This window comes from Lycium barbarum, chromosome 9 (genome assembly GCF_019175385.1).
Source record: "Lycium barbarum isolate Lr01 chromosome 9, ASM1917538v2, whole genome shotgun sequence".
In the NCBI taxonomy this organism is placed as follows: domain Eukaryota; kingdom Viridiplantae; phylum Streptophyta; class Magnoliopsida; order Solanales; family Solanaceae; genus Lycium; species Lycium barbarum.
Window position 1 is genome coordinate 13311547 of NC_083345.1, and position 17221 is coordinate 13328767.

The 17221-nt window shown below is 37.3% G+C and overlaps 3 protein-coding genes and 1 non-coding gene across 4 annotated transcripts; 3 read left to right on the plus strand and 1 right to left on the minus strand.

Annotated features, from left to right (window-relative positions):
- The first annotated feature begins 1116 nt into the window (after nt 1-1116).
- LOC132611660 (cell wall / vacuolar inhibitor of fructosidase 1-like) lies at nt 1117-1623 on the plus strand. Its single transcript, XM_060326055.1, has one exon. The coding sequence runs from the start codon at nt 1117-1119 to the stop codon at nt 1621-1623; it is 507 nt and encodes a 168-aa protein (XP_060182038.1).
- A 5156-nt stretch (nt 1624-6779) lies between these two features.
- LOC132611661 (uncharacterized) lies at nt 6780-8101 on the plus strand. Its single transcript, XM_060326056.1, has 4 exons — nt 6780-6944; nt 7025-7541; nt 7650-7936; nt 8030-8101. Exons 1-4 carry the CDS (start codon nt 6780-6782, stop codon nt 8099-8101), a joined length of 1041 nt encoding a protein of 346 aa, XP_060182039.1.
- A 3538-nt stretch (nt 8102-11639) lies between these two features.
- On the minus strand, nt 11640-11731 carry LOC132612505 (small nucleolar RNA snoR116). Its single transcript, XR_009571859.1, has one exon. It is a non-coding gene; the product is annotated as a small nucleolar RNA snoR116 (small nucleolar RNA).
- Nucleotides 11732-14924: 3193 nt separating this feature from the next.
- On the plus strand, nt 14925-16352 carry LOC132611662 (uncharacterized). The gene has a single exon (XM_060326057.1). The coding sequence runs from the start codon at nt 14925-14927 to the stop codon at nt 16350-16352; it is 1428 nt and encodes a 475-aa protein (XP_060182040.1).
- The last annotated feature ends 869 nt before the right edge of the window (nt 16353-17221 follow it).

Genomic DNA, 17221 nt, shown 5'->3' on the forward strand with positions numbered 1-17221 from the left:
CTAACTAATTTTACATTGTATTCAACTTATTGTATTTTAAATTCGATTGTATTCAAACAACATAAGTGCAAAAAAAATATAGAGATATTCAGCTGTATTCAAATGCATTGTATTTATTTGTATACCAAAAAACCTCCTTTGAAATACAGGCCAAAAATAAATAAAGAAACACTGTATTTTACATTAAAAATATAACGAATACAGTGAAATACACTCAAATTTGATATACAAGAAATAAAATACACTCAGATTTGAGATACAAGAAATAAAATACACTCAGATTTGATACAAGAAATTAAATACAGTCAAATCTTAAATACACCGCCGGCAACGGCGCCGTCGCGGTAAGGACAACAAAAATACACTTAGATTTCTCTTTCTCTTTCATTTTTTTCCGGCAAGGCGAACTCCGTAACGCCGTCGTTCGTTTTTCCGGCAAGGCAAACTCTGGATCATCGTCGGTGGTTCACAGTGGTATGTCTTCTCTGATCCTAAGGTTTCTGCCAAACATTTCTGATCATCGTCGGCAAGGCGAACTCCCTACTTTCTCTTCCCTGATCGCCGGAGCAAACATCGGTTGTCGGAAACTGTTGTTGATGATGACGAGGTGGTGGCGGCGTCGGTGGAACGGAGCCAGATCTAAGAATACACTCAGATATGAGAAGAGGGAGTAGGGGATTCCGTTGGAGCTCCGGCGGCGATTCCATGGTGGTCGGCGGCGGCAGATAGAGAAGAAGCATCTCAAAGCTATCCCTAAAATTCTCATTCAAGATAAAAATAATAAAAATAGAGTATTCTACTTTAAATATATAATGTAGCTATGATAGGTAATTCAAATACAACTTTTAGCTATGGAAAGTAATTAATGCAAACTATAGCTACTAAATATAATTACCTACTACTAGTTTGCCACACAATGTAGATTTCCCCTAATTTAATGCATATTTGACTACTTAACCTCACTTATATACATGCCTCAAGTGAAATTTAATCCAAGATATTGCAATAGTCAGAATAACAGTTGCAAAGATAAAAGGGTAGATTTGCATCTTTTTTTCAGAATGAACAGATATCATCCACTTTGAAATCAAATCTGAACAAGAACTAAATAGAAAGATGTGCTATACACCACAGAAAATGATTTTTCTTATGTTCTTCCTTTTCCATTACACATCTGCAGATTTAACATACGATGTGTGCAAGCAGACAAGGGACTATAATTTGTGTATCGAAACTCTTAAGACAGACGTTTACAGCTCTGGCGCCGATGCCAAAGGTCTAGCACGTATCATGATTCAAGTTGCACGAAAAAAGGCAGTTCACAATCTTGTCTATGTAAGAAAATTGATGATTCAAAATCCTCAAAATCCAGATTTCAAGCAATGCCTTCAAGTTTGCTATGATGACTATCATCTGATAGTTACTGCTTTCATCCCAAATGCACTTAAAAGCTTGTCCTTGAACTCGTCCTTCGATGCAGCTATATCCGGCTTGCAATCTGCTGACCAAGTCTCGAATTGTCAAGAAACTAATTGTGTGAAATTGTCCTCGAATTTGAACGACAAGTGTAACAAGTATGCTGATTTCACTCAACTCGTTGTAGATGTAATAAGAACTGTCTAAAAAAAGAATTACCAAGTTGAATCGTTTGGTTATTGAATTTATTTGTTAAGGTTTGTTCCGACACCTGCAGTTCTTCTTTTGCTATCGTATGTATTACTGTGAATCGGGTAATGAAAATTAAATTAACGTTACAAATTCAATATCAGGAATATTGTAGAGGTATATCTTATATATTATGTCAAGTAGGACACACTATATATACTCCATCCGTCCTTTTTTTACTTGTCATGTATTGACTTGACACGCCTATTAAGGAGTCAAAACTAGAATGAAAATTTTACCATATTACCCCTAATTATTAATATGTCATCTAATGGTTGAAATTAATCAAACACACTTCAATAGTTGTGGAACCACTAATAAATATTTGGAAGTTTCTAACCAATAATTAATAATAAGGGTAAATAGGAACAAAATGGTAAATTATCTCTTGATTTCCCAAACTAGACAAGTAAAAATAGATAATTATTTTAGTATACATGACAAGTAAAAATGGTCGGAGGAAATATTGTGTTTCTTTCCAAATGCAAGGACATTCAAAATTCATGGTTTAATTACAGCTTAAATGAAGTTTTTCATGATGAATATCACGGATGAAAGAGCTAGAAGTATCACTTTAATGTGATAAAACAACATAGGAAATTTGAGTACATAAATATCAATCGTCTATTTTTGGTCAATTGATACTCAATCACGTATCCCGTGATGGAGTTTGTGGAGTTGCGTTAACTGCATATGTATTTCTGAGTTGCAAGAGGATATAACATAGATATTATTCTCCGAGTCCGGAACCAAAATGCCCCAAAAAAAATCATGTGGAACCAAAATATCCCAACAAAAAAAAAGTGACAAAAGTACCTTTAGCGCAGTAATTTACTGCGCTAAAGCAGTTCACGGAGACGGAGTTGTTAACTGCTTTAACGCAGTATTTTACTGCGTTATAGAAGCTGTTAAAAAAAAAATCTATAATGCAGTAAAATACTGCGTTATAGAAACAGTACCAAAAAAAATAAAATTGGCCAACTTTATTTTTTGAAACACTTAGTGTTTTTTTCCATACTTTGACCAATGATTAGTCGTGTGTCAAGACTCCGAAACATCAATATCTTATATAGAACCTGATATTTTTTTCTACGTACAAAAATGTAGGCTCAATACATCAAGGATACGTAAACGTTCGGATCGTCATTTTAGGGGTTGAAAAGGTGCCCGAAGTAAGACATAACTTTATTTTGAATATAAATGTAATTCTAAAAAATATAGGGAGAAAAACTTTATCAAGGTCATAACTTTATCAAGGTCATAACTTTGCACTCGAATGTCCGTTTTACGCGTTTTTTTTTAACTTGTGTATTTTTTCGAGATCTATGCGGACAGGCGGTTTGGCCGAGCCGATTTTTAAAAAAACACCTTTTATCCCATTCAATTTCAATTTTCCCCCAAATTGACGTGAAATTTTCAGTTTTATTTACTTATAAGATGATGATACGCAATAGATTTCAACGTAAAAATCCCGGGGTAATGTAGCTATGAATGTTAATTTCACTTCTGCGGTTTCAATTTTTGAAAATAAAGCTGACTAATTTTCTCGACATATAAAGTTGACTAAAATAACCTTACAGTCAAACACTAAGTTTTTTTCAAACAAAACTTACTTCGGGCACCTTTTCAACCCCTAAAATGATGATCCGAACGTATACGTATCGTTGATGTATTGAGCCTACATTATTGTACGCAGAAAAAAATATTAGGTTCTATATAAAATATTGACGTTTCAGAGTCTTGACACACGACTAATCGTTGGTCAAAGTATGGAAAAACACACTAAGTGTTGCAAAAAAAAAAAATGCCAATTTTTTTTTTAGTGCTCGCTATTTTACTGCGATATACAAACAAAAAATATATATTCTTTAGTGCAGTAAAATACTGCGCTAAAGCAGTTAAAAACCTTTTGGCAACGACTTTATTTTCAATAAATCTAAACCCTAAAAATAAAAAACCTTTAAACTAATGACAACAAGTCTTCAAACAAAAATGGACGTCTATGTATATAGAATACTTAAACCTAAAGTTTACAAATAAAACTTACTTCGGACACTTTTTCAACCCCTAAAATGACGATCCGAACGTTTACGTATCCTTGATGTATTGATCCTACATTATTGTACGCAGAAAAAAAATATTAGGTTCTATATAAAATATTGACGTTTCGGAGTCTTGACACACGACTAATCATTGGTCAAAGTATGGAAAAAAACACTAAGTGTTTCAAAAAATAAAGTTGGCCAATTTTGTTTTTGGTACTTTCTCTATAACGCAGTATTTTACTGCGTTATAGATTATTTTTTTTTAATAGCTTCTATAACGCAGTAAAATACTGCGCTAAAGCAGTTAACGGCTGCGTCTCCGTGAACTGCTTTAGCGCAATAAATTACTGCGCTAAAGGTAGTTTTATAACTTTTTTTTTTGTTGGGGTATTTTGGTTCAAAGTGGTTTTTTGGGGGGGCATTTTGGTTCCGGACTCATGATTCTCTGGACGTTATTCGTCAATCAAGGCTTTTGTGTATCCATTGCCAAGTCTATATCTTGTAAAGTGCAGGAGCATCCCTTGGTAGAGGCATATTGCTACTTTGATGATATTTTAATTCTTCGATTAGTGCCAAAATATGCTATGGATCTATGCTATTTATAGGAGAGCATCTCCCCAAATCGTCTAAACATATACATGTGTTGATCTAGTTATTTGTGACTCATATATAATAGTAATACGAATAATTTTCACGTTTTAAAGAACATGAAAATTATTACTAATAGTTGGTATATATAAAAATAAGGCCAAATCCATCGGTAGACATCTGTGGTCGTCCAGTTCTTTCACTTGAGCACCTAAAGTGGACCTTGTTTCATTTAGACACCTAAGGTGGGCAATACCTGTTTCAGTTAGACAATTTTTGCACCAGATTTTTTAAATCCCAAGCGCGTGTATATCAGTTGTCTCCTACGTGGATTAAGTGACCAATTACATTGTACCATCTCATTTAAATTTTGCCAACTCAATTAATGATGTGCCAAGTCATTTGCCAACTCAATTAATGATGTGCCAACTCAGTTGCTAAGTCATTTTAATTGGCCACATCATTGCTCATGCGGGCAAATGAACTAAAGACCAAATTAGGGCTCAAAATTACCCATTTCCATATATACACTTCAGGTGCAAACGATCAGGTGATTTGCCACGAAAACCGAGGTAAATTTTCGTCCATTTCGTTCAATATCTTCTCCATTTTCACTTAATTCTTAGTTAATGATCACTCATAAGGTATTATTTTCATTTATTTGCAGGTTTTAGTCTGGAAATCGACCCTTTGGACTTTGTTCGTTTCAACTCATTTGCGACATAGGAGAAATTTAATGTTCTACTGAACTTTTCTCATGTTTGTATGCTATATTGTGTTTAAATTAGGGTGTTTTGGTACGAAACTGGTTGTTATCACTTTATTTGTTTACTAGGGTTTATTTGGGAATTTCAGTGTTAAAGTTCGGGTTTTTTTTTTAGTATTTCCTTGTTGCTTGTGTGTTGTGGGGTGTTGGGGAATATAATGGACGACTATATTTTTACTTGTTTTCACCATGGGGGTACAGTTGTGGAAGACCCTGTAGTGGGTCCCACATACAAAGGGGAATTAGAGGTCTTTGGTGCTGCTATCGATAAACACCGTTTTAGTCTTGTTGAGTTGGAAGCATACACTAAAGATCTTGGGTACACAATTGTCCTTGGATTCTACTGCAAAAAGGTTGATGATAGTGCCTTTGTTCAGCTTACTTCTGATAGACAATTGCTAGGGCTTGTGAATGACTTAAAACATGGTGATGAGTTTGATGTGTTTGTGGTCCATGGCATTGATGAGGTGGAAGAGTTGCCACAACCAATTGGTTTGTTGGTAGGGCCAGAGGGTGATGATTGTATTAATGACCCATGTGGCACTGATGAAGCTAGGGCAACACATGTGGGTGGGAAGGGTATAAATACTGATGTAAATGTTCCAGATGGGGCTGAAACATTTCCAATTCCAAATGTGGGTGAAACAGATCCAAATAGGGGTGAAACAGATCCAAATGGGGGTGAAACAAATTTGAATGGGGGTGAAACAGATCTGAATGGTGCTGAAACAGATCTGAATGATGGTGAAACAATTGTGAATGCGGCTGCAACAAATGGGGATCAATCAGATGTTGCTAGTAGTTCTGAATCAGATTTTCCAGATCTTGATGAAGAATTGAGAAACCTTAGAGCTGAAAAGAGGAGTAAAAGGAACCCCAATCCTATAAGAAAAAAAACTAACACAGAGGAAATACCATTAGGTGAAGCTGGTGTTGATAGAGGCTTTGAAGATATTGGTAGAAATAAGTCTGCTAGGTATGTGGGAAGATTAGGTGGAGATGAGGATTATATTGACAGTTCACATTGTGGTAGTGATGACAGTGATGATGAGTTAGATGTTGATGCTGTAAGGGGTGTTGATTTACCAGCAAGAAAGAAGAGCACAAAGGTCAGGTATGATCCAGCTTGTGTAGTTGCTATTTTTGCACTTGGTATGGTTTTTGAAAATGAAAAAGTATTTAGGAAAGCATTGGCTGATTATGCAATAGAATACAAAGTTAGTCTTAAGTTAAGGCCCAATCAACCTGGTAAATTAAGGGCTCAGTGTAAGGGTAACAACCGGTGCAAGTGGTTGTGTTATGCTGCAACAGATAGAGATTCTGGTGACTTTATGATTAAGAGCTACCATCCTGTACACAAGTGTACAACTTCTAACAAGAACAAAATGTGCAACACTAAATGGATTGCTGCTAGATTTAAGGATGAAATAATTAAGCAACCATCTTTGAGAATATTGGAAATACAAGACATGTGCAGGGATAAGTTAGGACTTTATGTTGGTAGGACAATTTGCTACAGAGCTAAAATGCAGATACTAAGAGAGTCTATGGGTGATTGGAATTTAGAGTTTGCAATATTTTGTGACTATGCTGATATGATAAAACAGACAAATCTTGATAGTTCTGTTTGGGTAAGGATGGACAGAGAAAGCTGTCGAGGGAAGAATTTGTTTGTGTACTTCTATGTCGGCTTGGATGCATTGAAGAAGGGATGAATGGAAGGTTGTAGGAGAATAATAGATTTTGATGGGTGTTTTATAGCCTGGGCAGTTGTTGACTCAGAGACTAAGCATAGTTGGAGTTTTTTCATTAATTACTTGAAAGAGGATCTACAGTTGGGTACTGGAGATGGTCTTACTGTGATGGCAGACATGCAAAAGGTAATGTACATAGTAACTTGTTTAATTTCTTACTGTTTCTTACTGTTGAGTGTTTCTTTAATAATTTCTTTTCTTTGAAGGGTTTTCATGCTGCTGTAGAAGAATTGTTACCCGATACTGAGCATAGGAGACGTGCAAGACACGTCTGGTCCAATTGGCATCAAGAATGGAAGGGTGAAGAGAGAAGAAAACAATTTTGGAGATGTTCTAAGGCCATTTTTGAAGTGAAATTCAGGTCAGAGCTTGATAAAATGAGCAAACTTGGTAATGATAATTGTGATGATTTATTGCATTATCCAGAAAAATCATGGGTGAGGGCACACTTTAAAGAGCATTCTAAGTGTGATGTTGTTGAGAATAACATGTGTGAGACCTTCAATTCATGGATCTTGTCTTGTAGACACAAATTAATTATAACCATGTTGGAGGAAATTAGGAGAAAGATAATGACTAGACAATGTGATATGATTAAGTTTGCCAACACTTGGATATCTGAGATTTCACCTATGGCTAGACTTACCTTAGAGGATAATAAGGAAATGGCTAGGGGCTGCAAGGTTCTTTGGAATGCTGATGTTGGATTTGAGATTGGAGAGGGTGAGTATAGGCATACAGTTAACATGAGTACTAAGAGTTGTAGTTGTAGAACTTGACAACTGAGAGGAATTCCATGCCAGCATGCTGTTTGTGCATACTACCACATAGAACTAGAGCCTGAACACTTTGTGGAGCATTGGTATAGGAAGGATACATTCTTAAAGGCATATAGTTATTTCATCCAACCAATTCCAAATATGAAGATGTGGCCTGAAACAAACAATCCAAAGATTGAGCCTCCTACACCTAAACCAATGCCTGGCAGGCCGAAGAAGAAAAGAACAAAAGGAAAAGATGAACCAAAAAAGATGAGGTATGGAAAGGTGTCCAGAAAAGGGGGGAAAAGAACTTGTTCAAAGTGTCATCAACAAGGACATAACAAGAAATATTACAAGGTAAAATAGTTTTCTTTGAGTTGGTTAACTTGTTTATCATGTATTTTGGGTTTTTAAGTTGGTTACTGCCTTTAAATATGCAAGTTGTGCCAGGTGCAGAAGCATCTAGCCAAAGTTTACAACACCCTGCAGAAGCACCTAGCCAAACTGCACCTACAAGCTTAAGCCAGCCTACACCTTCAGCAGCAGTTTGTGATGATACAACTACAGTTAGGAGGGTGAATCAATCAAAAAGAGTTAGAAGCTCAAGCCAGCCAGCCCCACCTACAGATACAAGTATTCCTATTACAAGAGGAATAACAAGTCAACTACCTCCTAGAAGAAGACAAGTTGCTGGACAGAAGAGAGCCAAGGTTGCAATTAGGGGACACAAGAGGGCAGCTGATGTTGGAATTGGCATATACACAAGTACAAGTGGAACTCAAATACTAAATGTAAGTCAATTCTAACTTTGGTCTCTAAAACACAACTACATGTAACAAAACTGATTATGCTTCATTTTTCTGCTAAAATGCAGCCAGGAACATCAAGCCAAAGGATTCTAGAAACTGGTTCAGCTTACAAGGATGCAAGTCCAACAGGCATAGACCTTGGTTATAAAGCTAGAGGATTGAGATGGAAAAACAAGGAAGCTATCACTAGCCCCCAATTGAAGCAGATGGCAAACAAGAACAAGAAGAAGAAGAATTGGCATTATTAGGATAGGATGTAGTACTTAATTGGCAATGTAATATGGCACCAAACAATTTCTCTTTTTGGATGGTTATTTTGGCAATCTGCTACTTGTATGTAGCAGTAAACAATTTGCAATATTTTAATGTTTGCTTTTGGCTACTTGTATGCTAACTTTGAGCTCATTCTTGAGTATGTTAATATATTAGCTACTATTTGGGGTTACTTTGTGCCCATTATATACATGTTGTTGGTGTTTAAACAGTTCTACTAATGTAATTATAGCTGCTGTTGGTGTTGAATAACATTGACCTACCTGTTGTTGGCAATAATATGTAGCATAAACAGAGCATTATTGGCAAATACAAAACAGAGCAGGCCATGTTTTTATGCAACTGTGTGAGCTCAAAACAGAGCATTGTTGGCAAATACAGTATAGACAAAACAACATTTCATTCAAAATGCTGGTTTACATGAGTGACTGTTGGCCAAAGTTCAGCCATGCCAAAATACAAAATTGTCACAACAATGCAGTAACCAAATTACATTCCGACAATCCTAACAATATTACAACTACACAACTTAGCAAAAGGCAAGTACTTAAGGAGCACATATTGTACTGCTTCATCTAACAATTTGGCTTGATTTTCCATATCCCAAGCATCACAAAACCAGCAACAATGAGCATATTTCTTGCTTGAATTCTTTTCTCCTCAAAAGCCTTCACTTTCTTCAATAAACCCACATCACCCTATTTGTTTGCGCACAATCCAAAAGAAATAATCACAACCACCCATTTTCTACAAAACCAATTTTCAACCCAACAATTAATCATCTAATAAATAATTAAATAAGGAATGAATGAAGATATAAGTTTACCTTTGGTATTTTACAACATAAAAATCTGCGACCTGGGTTATATTGGGTCCAAGAAGTCTTCAATAATGCTTCATTACCACATCTACAATATCGGGCATGTTCATCAAAAAACTCCATGAAAGAGTCGGATAAGCTCGACATAATAGTAACAGCAATGGAACGAACGAGATGAAGCAGAAAATATTAGCTCGAATTTGAGGAAAAAAATTGATCGTGAAAAGGGGCTAAAATTAGGGCTACATTGGATTTTATTTTGAAGTGGAGAAGATGATATGTATAAATGGGAAAGTAATAATATCATTGGCTACCACATAGGATTTAAAAAAAGGTAACACGTGCGTTTTTTTGACTGATAGCACGCGACATGCCAACGGTGCAAAAATTGTCTAACTGGAACAGGTATTGCGCACCTTAGGTGTCTAAATGAAACAAGGTCCACTTTAAGTGCTCAAGTGAAAGAACTGGACGACCACATATGTCTACCGAGAGGTTTGGCCTAAAAGTAAATACATGACTTTTTATTTATAATTTTAATTTGTCTTCTAAAAATCATATTTTAATTGCGAACACAGTTTACAATAGGTATTCTAGTGAAAAAGGTGTAAGTATTTGATATAGTTCATAATGTTTAGGCATTATTAACTGCGTCCGGCATTGGATTTCAGAACGTCATAAATCGATTTTAAAAGAAAATGGACTACGTTTATTAAGGGGTGCAAATCATTTTCCACCTTCAATTTTATTTTAAAATTAGCTGACTTACCCAATTTTGAGTAATTGACAATTTAACATAGTTTACCTCCAATCATATGCAATATCTATTTTTTTAGCCTGTTAAAATAATTTCTTTCCCATTTTTTAATTTCTAAAGACTAAAATCATCGACAGACCCCTGAATTTGTCCTGATATTCCATTTAGATCCCTCAACTGAGACATTGACCATCTAGACCCTCAAACATAAATTAAACTGTGTCATTTGAACACATCGTGCTACTTTAGCACATGCGACACTGCTTTAAAAAGAGCGTGAGAGACTAAATTTTTCCTTTTTTTAAAATTTTTAATCATTAAAAATTAATTTTAAGAAAAAATCTATTTAAATAATTAAAAAAATTAAAAAACTCAACTCATCCTCTCCGATAGCCCACTTCGCCACCGTCGCCGCCGCCGCTCCATTTCAAAATCTATTTAAACAAATCTCCAACGAAAAACGATACCATTTTTTTTAATTATTTAAATAAATTTTAAGGCAGCAGCGGCGGCGACGAAGTGTGGCTAGGTTTTCAGATCGGAGAGGATAGGTTGGGTTTTTCAAATTTTTTTAAATTATTTAAATAGATTTTAAAATTATTTTTTCTTAAAATTAATTTTATTTGTTGACATGGCTTATTTTGATTAGTCTATTTTTCCATGCCACAGCAAGTATAGCAGCTCATGCACCACACTTGATTTGGACTGTATTCAAATGACACAGTTTAGCTTGTGTTTGAAGATCCAGGTCAACGTCTCAGTTAGAGGGTCCAAATGAAATATAAGACAAGTTCAGGACCAAATGAAATATAAGACAAGTTCAGGACCAAATCGATGACTTTAACCATTTCTAAATAAACTTGATTAGATCATAAAAGGTAACTTGACTCTCATGTCTGATTCACGATGAGATAAATCTTGATATACTCATTACTTGTACAGGTAAAAGTTTGGGGACGTATAAATCATTAATCCACTAGACTGCAGCATTTGCATTTATGAAACTTTGAAAATTAGTTCTAACTGAAATAAGTTCCTTTTTTTTTCTTTCAAAAAACTATCCTTGTGCTTAGATCACTATTTTTTTTTTTTACTTAAATTGGATAGTTCTCAAAAAATGAAGCTTGAAAATGCAGAGTAAAAATATTCAAAATAATATCAAGGTAAATTTTACAAGTGTACAGGCATTTGAATGCACAAGACATCTTTAAAAAGGAATGCTCGTGCCAGAATATCCGCCCCCTAATTTTATTATAGGCAACGTACAGCGCTAAATACGCTATGAACAAAGCGTATCAGAGACTCTAATTTATTGCCTTTACATCATAAAATCCATAAGGTAAAAAAAAACAATTAAAGGAAAAAAAATGAAGTTTTCTGGAGTTGTTAAGACCAACAAAGAGGCATCAGAGAGTATTAATTGTAGTTGCATCAACAAGCATAATGAATATGCTTTCAAAGTTTGATGGTATAATTTTTCGTCATCACAGCCTCAAAAATTTAGATTTAGAAATTCAAAATCAGAAGAAAAACAAAAAGAGATTAAAAATCAGATGATAAGGAAATGCAAAAAGTTGGATTAATACAAATTGAAGGAGCTATAAAAAAGCTAATGAAAGAAGAAAAGGCGTAGATGAATATATATAGTGTGAGAGAGGCGAGGAAACTCAGCAAAACCCTAATCTGGAGGAGGATCTACGGAAAGTACCAGAATGCCCTCGATGGGTTAAAAGTTCAAACCCGACGACTTAGCTCAATTTTCTTTATTGGGTTTTTGTTTTAATTTTTTATTTATGCACTGAGAGTTTCATGCTTTCATGCCTTATCAGCCCGTTTGGCTTAGCTTATAAGTTGCTGAAAACAGCCGGGTAATTCGCAGGATTGCCCTTCCTTTGGGATGGTCTTTAGTTTTTGCCCCCTCAAAATGTTGGTCTTTAATTTTTGTCCTTCGCGTTGCAATTCTGAGCTTCGCGTATAAATCATGATTTTATGGGTTCGAACACCCGCTCAGGCATAAATTTTTAAAAAAAAATCACAAAGCAAGGCTTGGGTCGCGTGTATGCCGGACTCGGCATACACTTCTTAAGGAATAACTAAAGTTATGCCGGACCCGGCAGAATTATAAGTTCCGCCTTATAAGACAAAGTTTATGCCTTAAGGAAAAATTCTGCCTTAGGTATGCCTTAACTAAAAGTGTGCCCCATAAGACGGAACTTTTCCTTAAGGCATAACTAAAAGTTTGCCTTATTAGGCAAAGTCTATGTCTTAAGGAAAAGTTATGCCTTATGGGACATACTTTTAGTTATGTCTTAACTAAAAGTCTGCCCCATAAGGCATAACTAAACTATATTTTAAGGAAAAGTTCTGCCTTATGAGTAGACTTTTAGTTAAGGCTTAACTAAAAGTTTGCCCATAAGGCATAAGTATGCCGGGTCCGACATAACTTTGGTTATTCCTTAACAAGTGTATGCTAGGTCCCACGTACATGCGACCCAAGCCTTTCCTTGCGATTTTTTTTTTAATTTATGCCTGAGCAGGGGTTCGAACCCAGTTGCTTAGGTATAAGACCATTTTTCAAGCGAAGGACAAAACTTAAAGACCACACCAAAAGAAGGGCAATCTGCGCAATTTTTTGAAAACAACTTTTTTGAGTGTTTGACTGGCCAGCTTATAAGCCATTTTGTGCTTAAAATAAGCTCAAAAAAATAAGTTGGCCCGTTTGGCTTAGCTTAAAAAAAGCGGCTTATAAGATGTTTTTTTAAGCCAATCCAGACAGGCTCTATATCAAACTTCAAATTCGAATGATTACGAGGATAAAGTTTGCACTTTTATCGGCTTATACATGGTAATATTAGAGAATTTACATGTTCAAACTGATTGTGTTTAATAGACTTGAAAGATCTTTATAGGTTTTTGGTTAATCCAGTCGCGGATCCAGGATTGTAGGGAAGTTCGAAAAATAAAAATTCAATGATTGGATTTTTGAACACCCTAAACCACTGAATCAACCTCTTCTCTCGTGTTTAGGGTATTCAAAACCTATATATGTATATAAAAAAAAATACGTTATATATACAGTTTAATTTTTTGCCAAGGGTGTTTGGGTGAACACATTCGCGGGCCCTAGATCCGGCCCTGGTCCTTGCCTCCAAAACCATGGGAGATGGGTTGTTGTGGCTATGTTTTTATTTCTTGCTCTTTTTTCAAGTTCCGTTGTCTTTTACTCACTCTCATATTTCTAATTAGAAACTCTAATATACAGTATTAAAATCTCAATAATTGTCACTTTGTCATTACAAAAATATATAGTCCTCTGTGTGGCTATGTTGTTTTTGTCTTTTCAAGACCCATTGACTCAACTAGTAGAATCTCTATTCTCTAGTAGCCTTATTGAGTTGGTAAATTATAAAGGACAATAAGTCAATGACCATTAATAGAATACAGTTACCTGACTCTTTAGACAGAAACAAGGTCATGGAGAGTTCCCTTATGGCCACAGTAACAGGTTTTTGAGGAATCATTTCAACCCTTTTTGGGAGGACTTAGTTATATTGCCTTGAGCTACAATTTTGTCCATATATAATAACTGGATTGTAATTTATCGACATCCTTAATTTAGGTGAGGTGCCTTTTTTGGTTTGTGTATACGGGTAAAACCGAGGATACATGTACGCTCGATTTCCCATTGTCATGGTTATGCTCGGTCACGATACGACCGTCACACCGGGAACGAGGCTTCGAGTTCGGGCTGGGATGAGGCGATAAAGGAAGGGCGGTTGACTGCCATAAGGAGAAGACCGAAATATCCGCCCTCAACCGGATAATTCGGCGTCGATCTCGGTAAAACAGCTGTCACCAGATTTATTTTCATTATTTAGAATTGTACTAGGGTTGAAACTCCTCTACTATATAAAGAGGAGGTTCTCATCCATTAAAGGGGTTGGCAACAGAAAGAAAGAAAGAGTTCATATCAAAAGGCAAAGAATTACTTGTATTCACCTCCATTTTTGTTCTTGAGTTCATTTCTATTATCCATCGTATACGGACTCAGCATAGAGTATCGACCTCGGTTTTCATACCCGAGGTCGGACTTAATTAACATCTGTTCAGATATGTTTCCTTATTCACTTATTGGTTTCCCTTGTAATCTAATATCAAATTGAACTTAACCACATATCTTAGGCATCACGCATAAATTTAATTGTTCCCCATTTTAAGGTTAAACAGTTTGGCGCCCACCGTGGGGCCTTAGATAACAGTGGCGGTTCAATACAACATTCTGGTTACACTTGATATTTCAGACTTGTTCTTTAAGGCTTGATTTCAAGTATCCCAGAAATGTCAGATTCCCATTCTGTCAACTTCCAAGTGGAACCTAGCCATCACGAGAATGGCGACGGGGACGTACTAAACAACAACGCTCCCCCCGTTAATCCTGTTCAAGTCGGATCGTCGGTGGGCAACATACCGGCCGGCGCGAATAACGGAGTCATGCTGAAACAGCTCCAAAACTAGTTAGACATGGCTATGGCTTAGTTACAGGCCCAACAAGAGATCATAGTGCAATTGCAAAATCGAGGTCAGGTACCCGATATTGACCCACCAGAACAGACCCAAGATACTGAGGAAAGATACGTCCCGCGGGGTAACGAGAATCACCCCGGGCAAAGCAGCGAATTGATAAGAATGCTCGAAGAATTGACTAAACGGGTCGAGTCCGGCGAAAACAAGATAGAGGCGAACGACAAGAAGGTGGAGAAATACAACTCGAGGGTCAATCAGATTCCGGGGGCTCCACTAGTACTGAAGGGACCGGATTCGAAAAAATTTGTTCAAATTCCATTTCCGCCGAGCGCGGCACCAATGAAAATCCCTAAGAGATTTCGCATGCCCGATATCCCAAAGTATAATGGGACGACGGACCCTAATGAACATGTGACTGCATATACTTGTGTTATTAAGGGCAATGATCTCGCCGATGACGAAAGGGAATCAGTGCTACTTAAGAAATTCGAGGAAACCCTATCAAAGGGAGCGATGATTTGGTATAATAACTTGCCCGAGCATTCAATTAATTCATTTTCCATGCTCGATGATACTTTCGTCAAGGCCCAAGCCAGGGCCATTAAGGTCGAAACACGAAAATCAGACTTATTTAACGTCAAGCAACGAGATGACAAGAACCTCCGCGAGTTTGTGGCTCGATTTCAAATGGAGCGCATGGACTTACCCCCAGTCACGGACGATTGGGCCGTTCAGGCTTTCACCCAAGGGCTCAATTCAAAGATCTCGATCACACCAATGGAGTTAAAGAAAAATCTGGTAGGATACCCGGCGATCGCCTGGGTTGATGTACACAACAGGTACCAGTTGAAGATCAGGTTCGAAGATGATAAAATTCTGAGGGCTTCTTCGGTATCATGGCATTTCAATAAAGAGAGTGATCGATTGAGGAGAGCAGTAGATCGGGATTCCAGATCGTCATATGAAAGGTACCAGCCTTACCCACTCGATCAAAGGGGAAACGGGCGCAACAGCGAATCAGGAAAGAATGATAGGAGGAATGATCGAGGCCAAAGTAGTCGTGGGTTGATAAACAGAAATGTTGTCGATAGAGCCCCGGTAAACAGAGAATCTCCAAGGTTATCCGAGTATAACTTTTGCATCGATATAGCAACCATAGCGGCGGCCGTTATCCGAAACAAAGAAACAAGGCATCCAAGGCCAATCCAATATGATCCAGAGAAGCGGGATAAAAGTCTTATTTGTAAGTATCATCATACTCACGGCCATCGGACCGAGGATTATCGTCAGCCGAGAGAGGAAGTCGCTTGTCTGTTCAATTTGGGACATCTTCGAGAATTCCTAAATGAACGAGCAAAAACCCATTTCCAGAACCTAGACTCCAATAAGCAGGATAGACCGAAAGAGCCTCAGCAAGTGATACATATGATCATAGGAGGAACTGACGTTCCCATCGGGCCGGTTATGAAACGCACCAAAATTTTCATAACGAGGGAAAAGCGTATCCGGAATTATGACCCCGATGGTCCCATCACGTTCAATGACGAGGACATGGAAGGCATCACCCAGCCGCATAATGACGCACTGTAATATTTGTCCTAGCCAATAAATTTAGAATTAAATGTATGCTAATTGATCCAGGTAGCTCGACTAATATCATCCGATGGAGAGTCATCGAACAGCTGGGACTACTAGATCAAATCGTGCCGGCAATACGGGTCCTCGACGGATTCAACATGACATGTGAAACGATGAAGGGTGAGATCATTTTACCGATCAATATGGCAGGAACTGCGCAACAGACAAAATTTTATGTGATAGAGGGAGACATGGGATACAATACATTGCTGGGCAGACCGTGGATTCACCTCATGAGGGCAGTTCCCTCGACTATGCATCAGGTATTGAAATTCTCGACCCCAGAAGGTATCAAAACGGTCCGTGGTGAACAGCAGATCGCAAAATAAATGTTCGCGGTTGAAGAATCCGTTAAGACTATAAAGGCGCCAGATTGGAACGAAGGGAAGAATGCCAAATAGTAATCACAGATCCCGATCCCGGAATCTTCGGAAGATCGGAACGGAGACACACTAGACGAAGAATTAGAATTAGGAGTACCGAGAACTTTTGTGGTGCCCGATGATTTTGATGCCACTAAGTCCACAGTCGAAGAACTCGAGTAAGTCATATTGTTCGTCCACCTACCAGAGAAGAAGGTATACCTGGGCACGGGGTTAACCCCCGAGCTCAGGAAAGAATTTATTGAGTTTCTTAAAAATAACTCAGATTGCTTTGCTTGGTCCCATTTAGACATGACAGGTATTCCACCGGACGTGACGACACACAAGTTGAGCCTGGATCCAAGTTTTCCTCCGATCAAACAAAAGCAGAGGCCACAGCCCGAGTTAAAACATGCATTCGTCAAAGACGAGGTAACCAAGCTCCTTAATATAGGATCC